Below are 23,741 nucleotides of genomic sequence, written 5' to 3' on the forward strand. Positions count from 1 at the left end.
GCAGTTTTGGTGGTTCAGCAGTTATGGGTTAGAGTTTGTGACTTGTTTGTGATTTGATTTTGGGTTTGTGATTTGTTTGTGGTTTGATTTTGGGTTTGTGACTTGTTTGTAGTTTTGGTGGTTGGGGTTGAGGTTGTGGGCGGTGGTGGCTATGGCAGTGGGTTGTGGTGGCTGGTGGCAGGGGCAGTGGGCAGTGGGTTTCGATTTTTTATTATTGATGATTTAGATGTTTTATTTTGGGTTCAACTTCCTATAATTTTTCAGATTTTTGGTATGTTCTTCATATTCAAGATTTGAGTGAGAGCGATATAGGTTTTTGAAAAACTTACTGCTTCATACTAAACATATGTAAAGAGAAAAAAGTTTCAGATGCCAAATTGATCTTTACTTTTTTCATTGAAATTGATCTTTGCTTTTTTCAATCCATGTTTGTGTATGTTCTTCATGTGTTTGTGTATGTTCTTCATGTGAGGAGTGTTTTGATCCGTTTGGGGTTTTGTTTTTACATTTTCTGTGTTAGAGTAACGGAAAGTAGAGAGGTGGGTTACGGCACAATAACGGTGAGAATCACAGGTGGGCAAAGTGTCAAAATTCAAACCACGGGTAGGCACTTAGAATTAGAGGTAAACCACAGGTGGGTAATGTGTAATTATCCCTAAAAAAAATTTTAAAAATTATATTTTAATAAAATATAGTGTAAAATAAATAACATAATGTGTGATGTTTTAAAAAATAAACATGGAAAGTAGAAAAATAGTTTCTTATTTAAAAAATGAATACTCAAAACAATCAATAGCAAGCCTTGTAAAATTTGGCTGCCAACAGCAACATAGAAACATTTTAAAGTGACATGAACAGGCTCTCTCTCTCTCCCCCAACTCAACACACACACTCACTCTAATAGATTTGCTCTATATTTTCATTTTGTTTTTCTCTTGATTGCAAAGATTAACATTAAGGATAAATTTGCAATCAATAATTTTCTATGAAATTTCTGCTTGCACTCTTGCCCTTATGCTGTAACCCATACTTTTTCTACAGGTGGGAAATTAAAGGAAACAGTGATTTTAAAAAAAAAAATCCTAGACATTGATGTTCTGCTTTAGTTTTATGGAACATCTCTGCCATTGATCCTAACCTATTCCTAGTTTGCTTATTATGGATCATCTGAGGATGGAAATAACATCTATTAGCCTAGGGCAAATTAACGGAATCTATATCTCTGTATGTCATGGTGTGTGGCATACTTTTGGGTGGACAGAAGGTATTTTTACTCTCATGGGTAGGGATGGCCATACCCATTGGGTAATGGATATCCAACCCTATCCGATCCAAATGTTTCGGGTAATACCCAGTTTTTAATGGGTGGAGCTTAACTGGGTAGGGTATGGATATTACCCGAATTTTTCGGGTAGGGTACGGATATTATCCAAACCCGACCCCAAAAAAAAAAAAAAACCTAAACCTCTCTCACCGTCACTCAGTCTCACACTCTCTCTACCTCTCCTCAGTCCTCACCGTCACTCTCTCTCTCTCAGAGCTCTCTGGTCTCCGCCTCTCCTCACCGTCACTCTCTCCTGTCTTTGCCTCTCCTCATCGTCATTTCTGCCCCTACCTTCCTCCAAATCGCCAATTGCGTTTACGACCTCCTCCATGGTATCTCTCTCTCTCTCTCTCTCTCTTATTGTCTTTGTTTGGTTGCTCAGAAAATTTCGAATTCTAATTTTACTTTTTGGATGTCATATGATTGACTGAGGTGCTAACTTTTTGTTTGGTTGGTCAGAAATGTGAGGAAACATTTTCATACCCATTGGTTTTGGCATCAATTTTTTGCTTGATTCTCATTCCTCGTCTCTGCGAATCAACTGGGTCTTCCTACCACTCTCTTTCCTCAGGTAAATGACTCATTCATTTTCCCTCTTTTGCAAGTTTGGCTTCAAAAGAAAATTATTTTCTATGGGTATTTGGGTTTGACATTTTGGGAGGATTCTATTGATAATTAGCTTTTGTTTCCTTTTCTAGATTGAATTTGTCAACTGGTGAGTTTTTTGTTCTTTGCATGTTGTTTACTTGTGTTGTCTTGTTGAATTTATCATCTGGGTGTGTGTTAGATTTTGATTTTAGAGTTTGAATTCAGCTGGATATGTGTCAAATTTGGTTTTTGATTGAATTTTATCAACTAGGTATGTGTTAGATTTGGTTTTTGATTGCATTAAGGTGTTTGATTCTATATGGGGATATGTCTATTTATAGAGAGGAGTGAATCTGTCCAAGTTTTTTCACAAACGGAGCATGTAAGACTTGGTTTTTGATTGCATTAAGGTGTTCTCAATTTCTTGTTTAATGGCTGAACCTTTCTTTAAACACTAATAGTCTGTACTCTGTACACATTTGAAAAGAAATCAAATTGGACCACTTTAATGCTATTGTGCAGTTTTTGTGTTGCTTTTGATAAACCACAAATTAACCTTACATTCATAGTATATTTAACAATGAAATGATTGAAGGACCTATGTATATTTAACTAATCTTTCTCTCTCTCTTTGTAGTTGCCTACATGTCTACCACATCCTCTGCCTCAGCCCCAGCCCCAAGGCCCCCAACTAGCACAACATCAGAATCACAATCGTTGTTTGGAGAGGAAGTTGAGTCCATTCCGGTTGAGAATCCACAACAACAAGGCACTAAAAGAAGAAAAACTTCAGACATATGGAATCATTTTAAGAAGAAGAATATTGATGGGAAAGTTAAGGCCCAATGCAACTACTGTGGAAGACTAATGGCTGGAGCAAGTACATCAGGGACGACTCATTTAAAACTGCACGTAGCAAAAAGTTGTCCAAGTGCTCCGAAGGAAGCAAGTCCTCCGAGGGAAGGAACAGATATTAGGAAGCAAGTTCTTGTCAAACAACACAATAAGGCAAGAAGTAAAGGGATCTCAAGCCCTAGTGTTTTTAATGAAGAGGATCAGAAGGCTTCGAGGAGGGACCTTGCGCGAATGGTCATTTTGCATGAGTACCCTCTTGCAATTGTTGATCATGTTGGGTTTCGGGATTTTGTTGGTGGTCTTCAGTCAAATTTTAAGATAGTAGGAAGAAACACATTGAAGTGAGATATCAAAAAAATATATAATGAAAAGAAGCAGAAGACTATGGTAGAAATTGACAAGAACGCAAGTAAAGTTGCAATCACAACGGACTTGTGGACTGCAAACAACAGTAAGAGGTCATTCATGGTAATCACAGCGCATTATATAAGTGACTCTTGGACTTTGGAAAGCCGAGTTATAAGGAATTTTTTTTTTCTTTGAGTCATTTTGTTGTACTAGTTTTTAGATTCTTAGGCAAGCTTATTAACTTTATGCTTTCTTTAGTTAATCATATTTATGTTTATTTTTTTTAGGTTTATTCGTATGCCATCTCCACATGATAAGTATTCTCTTTCTAAAATCCTTTTGGAGTGTCTTTCTGATTGGAACATTGATTTGAAGTTATTTTCCATAACTGTAGATAATGCTAGCAACAATGATGGCATGATGAAACTTGTTTCGGATAAGCTTCAAGCTAGTTCACTTATTTTAGGTGGAAAATTGTTGCATGTGCATTGTGCAACACATATTCTGAATTTGGTTGTTCAAGAGGGTTTAAATGTAATTGGCGATGGTATTGAGAAGGTTCGAAGTAATGCATATTTTTGGACACAATCACCAAAAAGAACAGAAATTTTTGAAAAAATATCTCGCCAATCACATATTGCAAGTACAAAGGAATTAGTACTTGATTGTAGGACTTGTTGGAACTCTACATATTTGATGCTTTCAACTGCCTTGATTTCTAAAGATGTTTTTCCACGTTTACTATGTTGTGAGCCTCAGTATCAGTATGCTCCAACTAATAGGGATTGGGAGGTAGCACAAATTGTTTGTGAGAAGTTGGGTTACTTTCATAAAGTTACTGAGTTGCTTTTTGGTACTGCCTACCCTACAACTAATCATTATTTTCCTTTAGTCTTATGGTTGAAGTTGGAATTAAATCAGTGGCTTTCAAGTGAAGATGAGTTGGTTAAGAAATGACAGCAAAGATGTTAGCTAAGTTTGATAAATATTGGAGTGACGTTCATGAACGTCACTCCAATATTTATCAACTTAGCTAACATCTTTGCTACCATTTTCTTATTGACAATTTATTATCCTCTTCTGTTATTTGGCCTCTGATCCTGTTTATTCAAATTTCATAATTGATTGCTCCAGTTCATGTGCATCTGTTGCACACTGCTTTTGTTTTTTAAAATGAGTTAACTGAATGCTAGGCCCCGTTAGTTTTCATTGTTATGCCCCTTCATAATGTTACAGTTTACTATTCTTTGCTGATGGAAGAAAACAGGGGGGGTATATGATTGTGGAGGCCATTTATCATTGTCCAACTTGTAGAGGAGGCTATAGAGGTTTAGATTTAGTAAACAAAATAATGTTGACATGTCAATGGTTGAGAAGGATTTGGACACCATGTGAGAGCCGGAGAAGCAGTCATGGTGACTCATTGTTTTCTTTTGAAAGTGTAAGAAACAAAAATAGTACAGTTCCAGTTTTTCCTGTTAATGGAGTTTATTTGGAAAATGAGTGAAATGTAGCATATTTTTGAATTATTTTTCTCCCCAAAAAAGTAGCATTGGCAAGATACAAATAACCAAACAAAAGGTCATCTAGCAAAAGGTTAAACCATTCTTGATTGGATGAATTCCAATTAGAGCTAAAGTATTGTCTCGAATTATTCTGGGTTTAAATGTGTTAAAGAGCATTAGCATTGATGGAGTTATATTGCCAAATTGCTAATTTTAGTACCATAAACATCAAACACTAAGCTACCTCAATGGCGCTATAGTTAAAATTTTTAACAAACTTGCGATTGTAAAATGTCATCTGTGGCTGTTTACTGTGGCAAGAGATAAAAAAAAATAATAATAAAAAAAAAAATAAAAAAAAAAAAACAAAAAACAAAAAACAAAAAAAAACAAAAACAAAAACAAAAACAAAAAAACATAGATTTGGTTAATGTGTGCTCTTAGGGCATACATTAAGTTTTCTATTTTTGGAAATATTTTCTCGGGAATTGAAAAAGCTGTCATTACTTTTTCAATTCTCAAGAAATTTTTTTCTAAAAATAGAAATTAATGTGTGCCAATTAGGGCACACATTAGTAAAATCCAAAAAACATTTGTTTATTCTTTGTCTCTCTCCTTTCATTAAAAAACCATTTCCTCTCTTTTTTCACACACTTTCTCTCTCCCTTTTTTTTTAATTTTTATTTTATTTTTATTTTATCTCTCTCTCCAGGGCCTTCCTCTCCTTTCTTCTCTCTATCTTGCTTTGGGTTCGTTGAGATCCTCATTTGGGCTGGTGGGTTTGTGGTGGTGGGTCGGGTAGTGGCTGAAATCAAGTTGCTAGCTGTGGATGTGGATGGTGGTGGCTGGGATCAGTGGTCAATGGTGGTGTGGTTATGTTGGTGGTGGTGTTAGTAGATTTTGGCTATGGTGGTGGGTTTCGTTGATTTTGGCTATGGGTTTCGTGGGTTTGGTTGTGGTAGTGGGTTGTGATTGAGATGGTAGGTTGTGGTTGGTGGTGATGGTGGCTAGTGATGAATGTGATGATGGGTTTTGTTTTGTTTTTTGTTTTTTGTTTTTGCCGTGAGCTGTGGTTGCCACAGTGGTGGTTGTGGTTGTGGCCAGTGGAGTGGTGGTTGTGGCTGGTTCCTAAAGTTTTTGCGATGGATTTTATTTATTTATTTTAATGAGTTCTTTATATTATTTTAATTGAAATGGTAAAGAAATAGAACCATTGATATTGAGTGTATTAAAAAATGGTGTGTTAAAATAGATGAAGTGAGTTTTTGATATGCTAAAAGCTAAAAATTTTAGCTATATCAATGCTAATGCTCTTAACTGTTAAGTTCATATGTACAGCTGTCTAAGTATTTACTTCTTTTTTGTCAACTAGAACTCATTTGTTTATCCCCAAAAAAGAGAGGAGTATCAGTTCAAGTAAATAATCTAATACTAGGGGTGGCAAAATTGGAAACAACCTGCAAATCAGACACAACACGATATTAAATTAGTAGGCTACGAGTTGAGACTTAAAGAGTTTGTGTCATATTCGGGTTGACACAACTGACTCGTTTAATAAACATGTTGGATTAGTGTCCATCACATGAAACTCATTTGACTTGTTTAATTAAATGACATTTTATCAATATACCTTTCAAACCCTAGGTATATAAACTTATTAGTTGTTGTGGTTTATTTTCTAATATCTTTGACATATTATGATTAATTATTTGTGATATTGATATATACTTTAATTTTAAATGATTATTTGTGATACTCGTTAGTTTTGAATTTTATGTTAAAAATATTTATTTGTTTAGTTTTTCATAATTTATATCAATTTGGTTAATACTAAAATTAGGTTTTCTTTTTTTTTTAAATTTTTTTTTTATAAAATCTGATAAACTAGTTGACATGATTGACCCATTTAATAAATAGGTTATGTTAGGGTTGAGGAATCCTGACCTGTTTAATAAGCACGTCAGGTTAGGGTTAATCCATATAGTCAAATATTCATGAGTTAACACGACACAAATCCAACACGCAAACACGAATTGCCACTCTTATCCAGTGGTTACTTCAGAAATTTTGTTTTGGGGGGTCATTAAGAAACTTAAATTAAAAAATTTTTAATAAAAAGAGAGTGTATCATAACGGTTGAGGCCGTCATGGAGCAGCTTGAGCGCACGAATGCTCGCCTTGATACACTCGCTATTGAGTTGTATTAGGTAAACACCTGGTCAGTTGTATTGCACAATGACAGGCTTACATGGGTGGCTTCGCCATATCTCCATCTCCTTCCCATTCTCCACAAGCTTCTGAGGACGAGGATGCTGATGATGATGATGATGAGGAGGATGAGGATGCTAGCTCTTCCGATGATGAGGAGATGACTGCTTCTTAATGACTTACCCTTTGTCATTTGTGACAAAAAGGGGGAGTAGTTTTGGATTGAGAGTAGTCATGTATTTTGGGGGAGAGTTAGCATAGAACATTTTTGATAGGGGGAGTGTCTTTGTTTATGAGGGATGTAGTGAGGATTTATATACTTTTCTTTTCTTTCTTTGTAGTTACATTATTATTTTGTACATCGATCTTGTGACCATTTAGTGATAACAAACACTGTACTTATTTATCTTTTATATATATGATGATGTTGTTATCATTTCACTTATCTTTCCATGTATTGTTTCTTTACTCTCTTTATTCACATGTTTCTATTAATGTATGTAATCTTTTATTTTTGTTTCACACTAAGATGCCTTGATAAGTTTTGTTTAAAGTATTTCAGAAAGACAAGTTGTCAAAATCTATCATGCCATGAACTCTCTTCTTGCTAAGTTTTTCAAGAGTTTGTGTTAGGATTAGATTTTATTGTATTCAACAAGTGATTATGAGTTTAGTGATTTATGACTTCTTTCATATTTCATTTTTTTGTTGTGGTTTTATCATGGATTCCCAAAGGGGAAGATTGTTAGGACATGTGTGGAACTTGTTAGAACATATGTTATTGTAAATTGGCTAATCCTTTGACAAAACACACTTTACTTGTAATTGAATAGATTTATGATGAGTTTAATACTTCAAGGAACAAGAGTTCAAGCCTAGTATTGAAGCCATGCAAATCTGTCCAAGAAACAAGTGAAGAAGTGTCGTTCATTAAAGCTCAACAGATAATATCTATCAAGGTTTAATAAGGAATCTCAACAGTTGCATGACAGAAACAGTATCTATCAAGAATTATGAAATTTAGATTTCCAGATCTGTTTTTCACGCATATCTAAGTTATTAGTGTAGGGTTTCTTTTCTCACAATCCTAGACATATATAAAGATTAACTTGATGCAAAGTGATTACTCATACATATTGTGACCGGAGACAATTTGCCCTAGTTCATCATATTCTTTGTAGAAGCTACTGCTTCTTTGTGTCGAAGATTTTGTAATCAAGGAACTTCTTGATCTTCATCATTTGGATGAATTGAAGAACTTTGCAGCCAACAACTTCCTCAAGTTGGTGTGTTAGTCACGTACTTGGATCCATGCATTGATTGTTAGTCACGTATTGGAAGCTGTGCATTGAAAGAAAAGATTGTCACTACATTACAAGTCCAATTGGATATTGGGGTAAGAGTTCAACTATAGGTTGGTATTAGGTATTGGGATTCATTTTACTTTTAACCGCTTGTTTTGATAATAGTGGATTCTCGGCAGTGATGACCTTAAAATCACCTGGTAGGGTTTTGCCTTGATGTTTTTCCTCATTCGTAACAAATCACCTGTGTCAAATTTATTTTCTGCTGCATTTAACTTAGTTAGTGATTTGTTTGTGCTACCATGCTTAGGGGTGTTCGCAGTGCAGTACGGTGGGATGTGGTTTTGGGTCATTTTTAGCATCGCACTTTGCAGTGCGGTTTAGCTAAAATCATAACTGCACCGCACCTTATTTTTACGGTCACATGTGTGGTGCGGTGTGATGTGGTGCGGTTTAAAGTTTAGCCAAAATCATAACCGCACCGCACCTCATTTTTGTAGTCACATATGTGGTGCGGTGTATAAAATGCGGTTTGAATGATTTGAAATTGGTATATATTTCAAATTTTAGGCTTTTTCTACCCAGTCCAAAACTAATTTTTCCCTTTATTTTGGTCCAAGTTTTAAACTATTGAGCTAGTTTTTCTTTATTTTGGGCTGGCTTTCTTAATCAACACTTGCTAGGGTTATCAAACTTTTTTTTTTTTGAAACTAAGGTTATTAAACTATTAATAATATATTGGCGAAAAGCACATTTTAGTCCTTACATTTTCAAGTGATTCCCATTTTAGTCCCTACATTTTATTTTTACCGCTTTTAGTCCCTATCCTGAAAAACGCTTCCCATTTTGGTCCCTGCCATTACTCATTTAACAGAAATATCCTATGTGGCAAACGGTCCAATAGTAAATGCTGACATGTCTATTAAAATAATATTAAAAAAATATTTGCATTTTTAAAAATGCCACATCAGCAATTTAATTTTTTAAAAAAGCCACATCAGATAAAAATAATATAAAAATTTCTAACCTAATTATTTTTTTTTTTTAAAAAGGAAAGGAAATTAGTTAAATTAATTTTTTTTCCTTTTTTTTTGGAAGAACATGAAGAACGTGTTCTTCATTTTTCTTCCCCAACTAAGCTTGCCAAGAAAATTAAAAATTAAAAATTTACTTTTCTTTTCTTGCATTTTCTTAGCCAATGTAATTAAGGAGTCTAATGTATTGCATTTTCTTCATTTGTATTGCATTAAAAATTTATTTTTAGACTACACCATTCTTGGAGACCAAATAAAAATAGAGCAAAGATTCAAATTTTAACAATCATTTCTGGTGTTCTCTTTTCAGTCAAGTTATCAAAATAGCAAAAGAGTAAGCACGAATAGAACACAGAGCATTTCCATATAAGATCTGATGCAAAACCCAAAAGATAAACTAGTTCTAGAACTTAAATCAAATCAAAATCTAATCTAAAAAAGACAAATACCGATCTAAACGAAAATGTCAAAAGACAATGTTTTTAGTTATTACCTTGCTCTTGGTGACGAAGTCGTTGACGTTAATAGCAGGGAACAAGAGGGTACCATTGGCCTGCATCTGGTAAAGCCTCTTAACTCTAGTGGTTGTCTCTTCAGACACACCAACCAATCTTTGCTTCATCTTGTGGTACCTCTTGGGATCTGTCTTCAACCCATCTCTGATAATGGTCAGCACAATCTGGAACTCGGCATTGTCGGTGGAAGCTGGGTCTAGAAGAGTCCAGTTCTTCTCAAACAACTCCTCGGCCTTAACGCCCTCCTGGATGAGCAGAGTCGCGTCACCACCGTCATCGACTATGAGATCGGCCTTAACCCATCTCTGGTAAAGCCTCTTAACTCTAGTGGTTGTCTCTTCAGACACACCAACCAATCTTTGCTTCATCTTGTGGTACCTCTTGGGATCTGTCTTCAACCCATCTCTGATAATGGTCAGCACAATCTGGAACTCGGCATTGTCGGTGGAAGCTGGGTCTGGAAGAGTCCAGTTCTTCTCAAACAACTCCTCGGCCTTAACGCCCTCCTGGATGAGCAGAGTCGCGTCACCACCGTCATCGACTATGAGATCGACCTTAACCCATCTCTGATTGCTCTATTTTTCTTTTCTAATGTTTTTAATTTTCTGGGCAAGCTTAGTTGGGGAAGAAAAATGAAGAACACGTTCTTCCAAAAAAAAGGAAAAAAAATTAATTTAACTAATTTCTTTTCTTTTTTTAAAAAATAATTAGGTTAGAAATTTTTATATTATTTTTATCTGATGTGGCTTTTTTCAAAAATTAAATTGTTGATGTGGCATTTTTAAAAATGCAAATATTTTTTTAATATTATTTTAATAGACACGTCAGCATTTACTGTTGGACCGTTTGCCACGTAGGATATTTCTGTTAAATGAGTAACGGTAGGGACCAAAATGAGAAGCGTTTTTCAGGATAGGAACTAAAAACAGTAAAAATAAAATGTAGGGACTAAAATGGGAATCGCCTGAAAATGTAGGGACTAAAATGTGCTTTTCGCCTAATATATTTAATATTAAAAATATTTAAAAATATTAATATATAGAGAAGGTGCAGTGTGGTGCGGTTTGTGTGGTTTTCTTATTATAAAACCGCAAACCGTATTGCACCATACGGTGTGGTGCAGTGCGGTGCAGTTATGCTATTTTGCGGGCGGTTTTGGTGCGTTTTTGCGGTTTGTGCGGTTTATGCGATTTGGTGAACACCCCTAACCACGCTTATTGCATGTAATTGAATCTAATTAATTCACTTTGCTAATTAATTGATTAATTTACCAAAAGGGTTAATACATTCTTTGCCTATTAGCTATGACCATTTTATTTTATTAAGTTTGTCTAACATTTTTATTTTTATACAGTTGTTATTATCTATTAATTCGTCATTGTTTTAATAAAAATATTTTAAACTAAATTAATAAACTTAACTCATTAGCTCTGTATTAATTATTGACGTACACAATCACACTCATTCATACATAAAATAATATACTACGTGTCTACTTAACCAATTAAATGCTTGAACAATCACTAACTTTACAATTTTTCTTCTTGAATTTTTCTGACTTTATAACAAAAAGTTATTATAACATGATAATACACATACATGTAATAAACACTCTCTATTTCCTAATTATTAAATTATATAAAGTTATATTATATTTATACTGTACACACAAATATCCACACACATCATTATTCACACAAATAACATTATAACAAAAATTAATGCACACAATTAATATTAGACACACTCATACACATATAATATAAATTCATAATAAAGAGTGACACTTACAATTCACAAACACTTACTCGTACTCTTAGAGTTGGAAATAATTGTAGTAAGGGTATATAAGATTTAAGTTAGGGTATGCAAAAATATATTTAAGAATAAATTAAAATATTAAACTAACAAAAAAAAATATTATAAATATATATATATATATATATATATATATATATTAGGTAGGGGCAGGGGCAGGGGCGGCTCTTAAAATATATATATATATATATATATATATATATATTTTTTTTTTTTTTTTTTTTAAGAGCCGCCCCTGCCCCTGCCCCTGCCCCTACCTAATATGGTGTTCAGTATCCATTTAAAGCTATAAAAGGTTGATGAAAGTTTCCACGAGGGGCACAATAATGTTGAAGGCAGATCCATCCAAATTTGTCCTTGTGAGCAGCTAATACCAGAGTCAAAACCAAATCCATCTACTTAAACAGTTAAAACTGTTTGATTTAAATGCTTTTATGTTGTGTTGATTGACATCTAATTCTGGTGAAGCTATGTGATGTTTGTTTATTGTTTGTAATGTAAGCGAGAGCTTTATAGTAGTACCACTTTAATTTTTTTTCCGACCAAGCTTCTAACTTTTGTTTGGATGGGTTAGGATAGTTCAAGACGTTGGGATATTTAGAGTTAGACTCGGTTAACTTTATTTAGCCAACCTTTTTTTTTTTTTGAGGGACAAACATAAACTTTTTATTAATGAAAACCAACAATATCAGTTTGAACAATAGAAAATAAAGGTGGTGGAACATCTTTCATTCACATAACAAAATCCGAAATCCCTAAAACATATCAAGCTAAAGAATGAATAACTTTATTACCTCTCTTTTTACATGAGAGTGACGTAATTAATTAAAAAAAATTGCATCAAAACGATTATCATCAATAAGCAAACCAACAGTGGACAAGAAATAACTATCCTCATTGACTAATTCAGTTACGCAAAAGTCCAATTTAGCATGGGATGGGTATAAACCATATCACAAAAATTTGAAGGGCGGAAAGAAAGAATCCCAAATACAATCATATCATATTAAAGTATTCATCAAAATGTAAAGGAAACAAGTTCAGGAGATTTTTTTTGCATGTCCGCATATATATATATATATAATCTTGATATTAATCACTTTTTAAATGCCTTTTAACTTAATAAGGCTCCTAATCAAACAGAGAGAGAGTGAGAGAGAGAGCACTGAAGTGATATAGGAAACAAAACAAACATGCTAATCATTAATTAAGAGAATTCACAATTTGCAGTGATATTACATACGTAAAACAAAACAATTTTAAGTCTTAACGAGCCACGCCACTATGTTCATTTTTATGCTTCTTTTTTCTTTTCCAATTTTACTAAGCTGAAATGGAATGAAGGGCTATTGAATTTAAGAAAGAAAAGATCTGTATGTAGAGTTGCCAGCTTTTGTTTTTTTTTTTGGAAGTGTAAGAAACAAAACTAGCATAGTTCCAGTTTTTCCTGTTAATGCAGTTCATTTGGAAAATGAGTTTGAAATTAATGTAGCATATTTTTGAATTATATTTCTCCCCAGAAAAGCAGCGTTGGCAAGATACAGATAACCAAACAAAAGGTTAAACCATTCTTGACTGTTGGTTGGAAGAATTCCAATTAGAGCTAAGTATTGTCTTGAATTATTCTGGGTTTAAATGTGTTAAGGTCATTTGTTCAGCTGTCTAATTATTTACTTCTTTTTTTTGTCAACTAGTACTCGTTCGGTTATCCCAAAAAAGAGAGGAATATCAATTCAAGTAAATAACTTAAATATGGTGTTTAATATCCATTTAAAGCTAGAAAAGGTTGATGAAAGTTTCCACGAGGGGAACAATAATGTAGAAGTCAGATCCATCCAAATTTGTCCTTGTGAGATCAGAGTCAAAACCAAATCCGTCCTCTCTCACAGACGCGCACGAGTGACATAACTCTTGTGCCCCAAAAACAGGTTTACAACTAGACCTAGTAATCCCTCGGCATCCATATTAGGTAAGAGTATTTTGATTTGATTGTCTTGAGCTCTATATATATTATGCAAAGGCTAGGCAATTTGTAAAACGTGCAGCAATAATTTGAATCATCAATGGAGCTCTTCAAAGTTACTCTTGGTCTTATAGTAATAGCTTCCCTCTCGGCCACACTCTCCTCAGCTAACCCTGGCTCCAATATTGGCTGGGGTGGTCATGGTGGAAGGTCTTTTAGCCTTTTCCCTGAATTTTATCAGTTCTCTTGTCCCCAAGCCAATGACATTGTCATGTCTGTGTTGGAGAGAGCCATTGCCAATGAGCCAAGGATAGCTGCTTCTTTGCTTAGGGTCCACTTCCATGACTGCTTTGTCCAGGTTTTAGAATTATTCCATTGGCTCCAAAAGCGCAAACATATAAAATACAAAACATTTTCACAATTTCTTTTACATTTTTTTTTTTTGAGGTCTTAAATTGTAACTAGTGCTTGTTTTCATATTGTCATACCACTCACATTATTTTATCGTGTGCAATGAAAATATATTAAGGAAAATTTTTTTTTTCTGTAATTAGAGTTATTAATAAAATATAGAAGAATAAAAGTTTCTCTCTCTCTCTCTTCATTTTTTGTTAAATGTATAACAAGTCATTTAAAAGTTAGAATCCTTTGTGCTACTTCTTGTCACTTTCATAAAATGGTCCAACTTTCTAATGTTACAGGGTTGTGACGCCTCAGTATTACTAGATGATAGTGCCACAATAGTCAATGAAAAGAATTCTGGGCCAAATAAAAATTCTCTTAGAGGTTTTGAAGTGATTGATGAGATCAAGGCCAAGTTGGAAGAAGCATGTCCTCAAACTGTCTCTTGTGCAGACATTCTCACCCTTGTTGCTCATGGCTCCATTGTATTAGTAAGCCAAAGCTCAAACTTAGTCCCTACTTTGTTTGCCTTTTTGTTTTATTTTTTATTAATTTTGTTAACGTGACACTAGTCATATTCATAGACTCATCAATTTATAAAGCTTTGTAGGAAAACTATAGTATTTCAACATTTTCTTTTCTAGTTTATTTAACTTATTTATGTATAGTTTTTTAAAGTCTGAGGGACTGTTTGATACATCAACTTAATCACATATTTTCAGTTTTTAAACAACATTACATATATTTCCACACACTTTTTCACCCACACATATTTCCAAAAAAACTGAAAATTATTGTTTAAACACACATACCAAACGGGCCCTTATTTTTTTTTTTGGGTTATAACTGTACTCTATGACATAAGTTCCTTGAAAGTGGAAACTAGAAGTTCATGGAAAATGATAATGACATTGCATAATTGTTTAAATATGTCCTTCAAAAGGACCTTGATAGGAGAAAAAGGTTTATCTTTACTAGAAGAATTTCTAATGGCCTTCTAAATTGGTACTCTTTAAGGATTTCTTACCAACCAGTTTGCTAAGTTTGTTGGGTGTGTTAAAACAGAGCGGTGGACCGTATTGGGAGGTCCCATTGGGAAGAAGGGACTCAAAGACAGCAAGCTTAAATGCCTCAAACACTAATATTCCCCCACCAAACTCTACCCTCCAAAACCTTGTAACATCGTTCAACCGTCAAGGACTTGATGAAGTTGATCTCGTTGCACTCTCAGGTAAATTTGGCTTTTTAGATGTAACACACTAATGTCGACCATGATAAATTATCAATTTTTTTGAAAACTTAATCATTTAACTATTACTCATTATCACATTGCAGGGGGGCATACAATTGGTTTGGCAAGGTGTGTGTCATTCAAGCAAAGACTGTACAACCAAAATGGAAACAACCAACCTGACCAGACTCTTGACAAGGGCTACTACTATAATTTGAAATCAGTTTGTCCTAGATCAGGTGGTGACAATAACACCTCTCCCTTGGACTTCGCCTCCCCTGCAAAATTCGACAACGCATATTTCAAGCACATCCTGTGGGGAAAAGGGCTGCTCAATTCAGATGAAGTGCTTTTCACAGGAAGTGCTGGGACAACTATGCAATTGGTTAAGATTTATGCTGAGGATGAGGGCCTATTCTTCATCCAGTTTGCTAAATCTATGGTTAAGATGGGAAACATAAGCCCTCTCACTGGTTTTAATGGTGAAGTTAGGAAGAACTGTCGCCGAATTAATTGAGCAACTAATTATCTACGATATATATTGCTTTATGCTTTGTTGATTGTCATCTAGTTCTGGTGAAGGCGTGAAGCTATGTGATGCTTGTAATGCAAGTGAGAGCTTTTTTGTAGCACCAAGCTGGCTATTATTCTAGTCAATCTTTTCTATCTTTATGTAATTCTTGAGTCAGCTTCTTTTCTTAAACTAGTGTTTAAAAAATATATTGGGCAAACATGCAACTCTGCTAGAAAAGAAAAAAAATGACATTTTAAAAAGTTTGTACTTATCAAAATGAGCCAAATGAACTATGGAAAAGGCATAGCCAAACTGCCAAACATAAAATGGCAAACACAAGAACGTATAAAAGTTAACCTGGTTTGACAAATTCTATGACAGCCAACGCTAAACAAAATCTACTATTTACAACTATACTCACAAATACACCTAGAAATATCCACACACTAACACACTAGAGAAAACTGAAGTCTTTATTTCTCTCACTAGACAAAGGTCTTCGAGCTCTCACATATTAAACAAAGCTACACCACCATTCTATTTATAGGGACTGACACTTGCGTGCTTCTTTTCTTTTCAATATAGAACTAATTTTCCTAATAGAGTTAGTGTTCTTATCTTAGCAACTAACACTCCCCATAAGATTAATACACCTCTCATGCAGTTAATTTTCAACTTTGTTCAATACTATGTCGTTTTGAGGGTCTTTAATGACCAATTCCTTATGGAGCCTAATGGGAATATTGATAATGAATTGAACAAAATTGAAAGTTAGAAGATTGAATTGAATGAAATTAAAATTAGTGGACTAAATTAAATTTTACAATATAATAGAGTGTAATTTGTAATTTAGCCTAATAATAACAACTCACATACTTCCTCAAAAAAAAAAAAAAAAAAAATCACATAAAAATCAATACAAGAATTGGATTTTTAAGATATTAGTTTCTCCCTAAAAGAGTATAGTTACTCGCTAAAAGAATACTTCACATCAAAGACCATTGTAGGCACCCATTTTGAATCCCTTATGACAACATCAAAATGAGTAAGTCCCAATCAAGCAAAACATGAAATTGCCAAAATGTTTACAAAAAAAAAAAAAAAAAAAAAAAAAAACCATAATCCTGCATATAGTTGGTAGTCAGAGAACCCAATATGGCACTATGGGGAGTTTTTTAAATGAAAATCATGAAAATTAATGTGAAGCCTTGTAGTACCACAATTTTGATAGAATCAATGTAAAAAAGAAAAATTAGAGCACTCATATTATTGAGTATATGACAGAAGAATATGTAAAATTTATACATTTTTCTCTAAAAATGACCCACATAAGTGAATGTATAATTGTGTAAATTTACAAGTTTGTTATAGTAATTGTGTAAATTTATAATGATACTATTCATTTTGCATTTAGTCATTTATTAGTTTTTTACATATCACAAGGATGAAGAAAGAGAAAAGATGGTGATTGTTGTACTTGTATGTGAAAAAAGATAAATAATAAAAAAAAAATCAAGAAAATTTTATATTTTAATAAAATGTAGTATAAAATAGATAATCTAACTTATGATGTTTTAAAAAATGAACATTTAAAATAGAAAAATTAGTTTCTTATTTTAAAAATGAATACTCAAAACTAGGGGTGTAATTGGTTCAAGTCGGTCAGTTTTGAAGGCAATTTTTGCACTGAACCAAGAATTTCGGTTTTAACATATTCAGCATCAAAACTGACTTGTAAGAGCATCCACATCCGGATCTCAAATCCTATCTTATTTTACCATCCCAAAAAGCTACTTTATTACTTATACCATACCATTTTTCAACATACCCAACATCCCAACTTTTATTTTCCTATTCTACTCATTAAAATAATATTTTTATACAATAAAATAATATATCCCACAATTACCATCATTTACAATAAAACACATTATTTATTCTTTCTCTCTCTTTATTTCTGTTCAACAACCACAATCACCACCACCGACTCATGAGACACCTGACACCGCCACTGCCACCACCAGCATCAACTCATAATTTACCGTCAACACCCAAAAACAAAAAAAACAAAAAAAAAAAAAAAAAAACTTGGGCAGTAAACCCACCCTGCCACCCACTGACCCAAAAAAACCACAATCACCACCACCGACGCACTACACACCTGACACCGCCACCGCCACCGCCACCACCAACAACAACCCATAATTTACCGTCAACACCCAAAAAAAAAAAAAAAAAAAAAAAAAACCCAGGCAGCAAACCCACCCTGCCACCCACTGACCCAAAACCCATTCCGACGGAGCCATAGACACCCACCCCACCGTCGACCCACCAGCCACAACTACTTCCACCACCTCCACCGTCGGCCCACTAGCCATAACCACAAACCCAGTAGCTGAACCAAAAAAAAAAAAAAAAAAAAAAAAAAAAACACAATCCAATGGCAACACAGCACAGCCAAATCCAACCAAATCAAAATCAAAACCAAAATCAAAATCCTAAATCAAAATCCTAAATCAAAATCAAAATCCAAAATCCAAAATCAAAAATCAAACCCATCTGTTCTCGCAAAACCCAAACCCAAACCCATCTGTTCTCACCGGCAGCGATGGCGAGAGAGAGAGGGTCGCCCGTCGCCGTCTGGATTCATCCCAAACCCGTCATCATCATCATCATCTTCGACCCAAACGCCAAACGCCAAACACCACCCAAACGCCACCCAAATTCGACCCTCACGCCGGAAACCCACGACCTCCACGCCTCCACCACAGCTTTTCTGATCAAGCCTCCACGCCGTTGCCTCCATTCCGTTGAAGAAGAGAGAGCAGGAAGAAAGAGAGAGAAAAGAAACAGAAAAAATGAGAGAGGAGAGAGGAATTTACCAGGATAAATGAGAGAGGAGAGAGAAATGAGAGTATTAAAAAAAAAAAAAAATTTATAACATTCAGCTACAGTACCATCTTACATTTGAGATGGTACTGTAGCTAAATCCCAAATTTGGAATTGGCATACGGCATATGGCCTTCCCATTGTTGAGTAGTTTTGGGGCTTAAATGCCAAATGTTCCTAACATTTGGCATATAGAAGCCCCAATGCTGATGCTCTAAGGAAGGGATGCCGAACCGACCGATTGCATTTGGGTTCGGTTCCGTTCAGTCGGGTTTCAATGTTTGGGATGTGAAAAAAAAAAAAAAAATGATTTTTTTGCATCAAATGGATATTATTGAAAGACAAAAGCAGTACAACAACTAATAAGAAAACCAAGACCAACACTGGATGACCCAATACAAGCAATCTATAAGCAAAAGCAATGTACAATTGATAGCTCTGGTGGCGATTCAGAGTCAGAGTCAGAGTCAGAGCCAGAGATGGGGAAGCAGAGCGCGTGGGTGGCGATTCAGAAGAAGCGGTGGCCGCTGCTGATTCTCGCTCTGCTTTCGCTCTTCACCGCAATGCTTTTCTTCACCAGAACCTCGTTCGACAGTACCAGCTCTACTACTGCAAGTAATAGCATTGTTATCAACAACAATCGTTTTGGAGAAGAAGAGAAAGACAAATTTACAAACACTCAGATTCACTCAAAAGCCGCACCGAATCCTCTACATTTCATGAAGTCGAAGCTCGTGCTCTGGCTTTCCCACCAGCTCTCTCTTTCTGGTAACATTGTTATTTTCCGTTTGGTTCTTCGGAAAATAAAATTAATTAATTAATTTTTTTAAAAAAAATGTAATTTAAATTTTCATGAATTGTCAGCTGTACACCTTTTGAACTTATTTTAATGTCTAGAGAAGAATCTTTCATGTCACGGACGTGACAAGTCCAATTGAATGATGATACCAGCAAACAATTATGAATTATGATACAACTTAGTAAGTGTTTCTCGAAAAAAAAAAAAAAAAAAACAACTAAGTAAGTGTTGGAAACATTTTACAATCATTTTTTTTTTTTTTTTTTTGTCTCTAGCCTTTTCCCTTGAAGACAAAAAAAAATTTGAAGACTAAATTACAAATTTGACACAATATGATCAGGGACGCTTTCATTTGATATCATTTTCAATTTCATCTTCCTATTTATCTAAGTAAATATACAGGCCGGCTGCTCAAACCATTTATATCCCCCCCACCCCCCTCCTCCTCACTCTCTCCAACCACAAATTCCCTTGAAAGGAAAAGCCTGAGTTTAAGAAGCATTTCGTATCTTAATACATATGTCTAATTTATTTGAAGCTATTAGAGTGAGATCCAGTGCACAAGATCCATTGTAATGATAACACATACCTATCACAATAGGTCCAGTGCTCTAAAGCATTGAACTTAAGCCAAGCACCCTACCCTAGAAACCCAACTTTGTAGCCTTCATCAACTCACCTAAACTATCAAATCAACCAAATACCCACTTCAAAATAGATTTTGTATAATCATTCTCAAATATCCATAACCAATCAAATTAAACAAATGATTTAAAAAAAAAAAAAAAATCTCATGCCCCTGCTACCACGGGAAAATCTAGAATCAAATCCCCATGACTCATTCACTCTTAAATCAAAGCCTCATTAACCATCAATAGCTCAAGCCACTAGCTACCCATAAAAAGCACCCAAGACCCACACGCAAAGTAAGAACTTGCTACCCATTTCTCAAACTCCTGAACTGGCTCACATCACAACCCTAAACTCAGATCATTATCAAACAAGTCCCTGATCATCCTAAATTAGACATTGGCTAAAAATTGATGAAATGACCATTCCTAGGCAATCACTATCAAATTTAGTATGAGACCTAACATCGTGTCTGGTTAGAGGTGTTTTAGGGAGGGTGGAAAATAGGAGAGGAAAATGAAGAGAGAAAATGTCACTTTCTTATGTTTGGAAGGGAAGAATATAGGGTGGAAGGAAAATGGAGTTCAAATAGTTTTTCTCTTCAGGCCATAAATCTTTAAAGGCATAATGGTAAATTAATTATCTTTCCTTCTACTTTTCTGGCCTCTTTATCAAACACATATGGTAAAAACATAAATATTTTCTATCTCCCAACCAAACAGAGCCTAAATTCTACCTCTATCAAAACCCTCCCCCTCCCCCTCCCCCTCCCCCTCCCCCTGCCACCAAAATCTCATCATGCATCACAACGTAAGGAGTTGGGTAAGAGGAAAAAAAAAACATAATTTCATATTTGAATTTTTTCTTTATTTTTTAATTGCTAACATAGATTGAGCAAGATCCAAAACATAGTTTTAAATAGAAAAATTACATCACCTTAAACTTACTTGTCACATAACAGTCACATCCCTAACGGAGATAAACCGAAGGACTACTTTAAAAATGTTATCAAAATGAAAATGTTCAAACATGAGGGACTAAATGAAAACCCCCAAACATAAATGGTCAAAAGTGTAATTTACTCATAATAGATATACGCATGTGAAGACAGCACTCAATTAATCCACCATGCGCAGCAATGGTTGATCCTTAGAGAACCCAATCAGTTCCAAAAAGAAATGCCAAATTGATGAGAGCCAGTTAAATGGTGAAGTTTCTGTTATCACCACCTGTCTTGATGTTTCATCCTCCAAGTAAGGCACTATATACGTTTTCATATCACTTGTAGAAATCTCCAAATGGCCCCCGGAAACGTTTATGAATTTAACTTTACCAGCTTCATCTAGGATTTTCAAACCAATCCAGTCTTCAGTATAGAGGAGAGTCTGCAGGGAATAAAATATGCTAAAAAAATTAAAAGCAATCATTAATTAATATATGGTGGAGATACAAAAAAACTAATGAGTTATTTTTGAACAATTTGAAGATTCTTCAGTTGTGTAAAGGTTGCATGTGTGTTACTCTTGCAAAGAGGAAGACTTCATATAGAATAAAATGGCGAAATAGAATATATGCGATTGACTGATTCTAACTAGTTTGTTGAGGATCCGTAGCCAATTGCAAATTTTAGGATTTTTTTTAAAGAAGGATTAAGGCTTGGTTATTGTGTCTTTTGTATTGAGAAAATGGACTTCTGCTTGATATTGGTTTGAAAAGCATAAGCGTTTTTATCAAAGAAATGTTGTCCACAATATTTTCACAACACTTTTACAACAAATCGTAAGTTGCAGTTTGTTACTGATAGTTATTAGTTGGTAAAAAAGTAATTTCAGTTGTATGTTTAAATTAGAAATAGCACTTCTCTTTTTATTATTCTATATTAAAAATAATAATAATAATAAATTAAAAAAAACTTGTTGACCGGGAAGTATGTTTGACCAATAAAGTCCTCCCCAGAAGCAAAGCATAGAGAAGAAATATTTCTTCAAGAAGGTAAAATCATGACATGGAAAGATGGATTACCTCTTGTGCAGGCAAAATAGGATCAAAGGCCCCATCTGGGTAATACCCGAACCAGGAGGTCTCCTTAGGAACCAAAACAGTATCCTGCTCAAACTGATAATGCATTCAAAGAAAGAGAAGAGCATCACCAAACATGTGTGAACAATTGCAACTTGCATCATATCTAAGTGGACTAGAAAAAATTACAGATACAGCTCATGACTCTTCAACTCACCATAATAAGAACCAAATTCTGTAAGCTAGCAAATCTTTCCTTATAGGTGGAATTTCTTGTAGCGTTGATTTCATTGTTAAGCTTTGGAAGAAACTTGCATCCTTTTAAATAGGCGCTAATGTCCTGAAGAAAGAAAAAATAATCTTGTTTAGCTCTTAGAATAAAAAAATTCCATTGAAGCAATATTGAGAAGGTGGCAATAATGAAAATATAAAGAATTAAAATAGCTGAAAGTCATATCAGCAAATGGTTTCATCCCAAGAGAAAAAATGACTAAACAACACAGGCCCATATTCCATATTAAGAAGTAGGAAGCTAATCTTAATCAAGAATAAAAGCTAGTCACCAACTTTCACTGAGGGTTTGGTTTATCGCGAAGATTAAAAGACAAACTATTTGCAAGATAACCTGCAATTTAAAAGAGCTTTAAGGTAAACTGAAGTTATACTCACAGTTGGGATTTTCACATAACCACTTGGAGCCAAATGTTCCTGCAGTCCCACCAATGATTAGAAATTCAAATCGTAAATGTCATCAGAGATAAAATAACAAGAAAAAAATGGAAAACAAATCAATCAAAGTAGTCCATAAGGATGAAGTTGAATTATAAATGGATAACAAATCATATCTAAGTAGTCCATAAATGTCACAATAATCAAGAGGAAGATGATTTATAAAGAGGCCACTGTTTCGAACATTGAATTATACGTTTGTCTTCATTTAATATATATAGCTTTTCATTTCTCATTTAATAAAATAATCACAATACAAAATTATAAATTTTATTTTAAAAAAAGTTCATACCTGGACATAGTTACTGTAGACTTCTAACTCGATTAATAGGTCCACTAGAGCGCAAAACCACTCGGACTGCAAAAACAAGGCATATCAAGCTATAGTACAATTCATACGTAGATTGATTAATTAACACATTCAAGTAGGAAACGAAATTACATAAAACATGTTTATTAATTGTAATGATTCCTCAGCGCCTTTCTACCGTAACAAGTCCAAATTTTGTTGCCAAGGACATTGATTAGTCATATATTTCAATATCCAGATCACTCAATCTCTCACATATGGTATACAATATAGAAGTTTTAGAAAATCCAACTAGAATTGAAAAATCATAGGAAAGGAATGAAAGTCAATTAATAAGAAGAGAGAAATATTGTTGAAAATTGGCCATTGTGTTTTTCATTGATATCAATGATCTATAATGATCTGTATCATCAGTATCCACAATTGATTTATAGATACAAAGAGCATTGAAAAAACAGCAACAGCATTTTTAATCTTTTTAGTCAACAATAGTAAGTTTTTCTAGATACCGTGCAACTTGTTTTCCCCCCAAAATATAATCTGACCTTTCAAAGAGTGTGGAGGTTTTGTACAACTGAAATTTTCCTTCAATGCCAAGGGTTAATTTAGTATTTTATTGGTGTAAAATACCAGGAAGGTAATACATCTTTTACATCTCCCTAAGTAAAGATTGTTCTGTCCAACATGATTATAATTTTCAAGTCTATTCACACCAAAATGTATGCATATAGTTAATGCAAAAGAAATATTTAGAAG

The 23,741-nt window shown here is 34.3% G+C and overlaps 2 protein-coding genes across 4 annotated transcripts in view; one reads left to right on the forward strand and one right to left on the reverse strand.

Moving 5' to 3' along the window:
• LOC126723207 (uncharacterized) overlaps window positions 1–23,741 on the reverse strand; it is a 66,858-nt gene that overhangs the window by 37,707 nt on the left and 5,410 nt on the right. Inside the window, exons 8-12 of one of the 3 annotated variants that reach the window (XM_050426519.1) lie at window positions 22,968–23,033; window positions 22,616–22,654; window positions 22,164–22,286; window positions 21,950–22,042; window positions 21,157–21,312 (exon numbers count right to left, since the gene is read on the reverse strand). In XM_050426519.1, coding sequence (XP_050282476.1) covers window positions 21,157–21,312; window positions 21,950–22,042; window positions 22,164–22,286; window positions 22,616–22,654; window positions 22,968–23,033 — 477 coding nt within the window. Of the gene's footprint in view, window positions 1–20,772; window positions 21,332–21,949; window positions 22,043–22,163; window positions 22,287–22,615; window positions 22,655–22,967; window positions 23,034–23,741 lie in introns of those variants that run through there. The other 2 variants (XM_050426518.1, XM_050426520.1) reach the window with 2 other exon arrangements.
• LOC126723206 (peroxidase 9-like) lies at window positions 13,550–15,826 on the forward strand. Its single transcript, XM_050426517.1, has 4 exons — window positions 13,550–13,820; window positions 14,164–14,355; window positions 14,930–15,095; window positions 15,200–15,826. The coding sequence occupies exons 1-4, from the start codon at window positions 13,563–13,565 to the stop codon at window positions 15,610–15,612; spliced, it is 1,029 nt and encodes a 342-aa protein (XP_050282474.1). The 5' UTR covers window positions 13,550–13,562; the 3' UTR covers window positions 15,613–15,826.

This window comes from Quercus robur, chromosome 4 (genome assembly GCF_932294415.1).
Source record: "Quercus robur chromosome 4, dhQueRobu3.1, whole genome shotgun sequence".
In the NCBI taxonomy this organism is placed as follows: Eukaryota; Viridiplantae; Streptophyta; class Magnoliopsida; order Fagales; family Fagaceae; genus Quercus; species Quercus robur.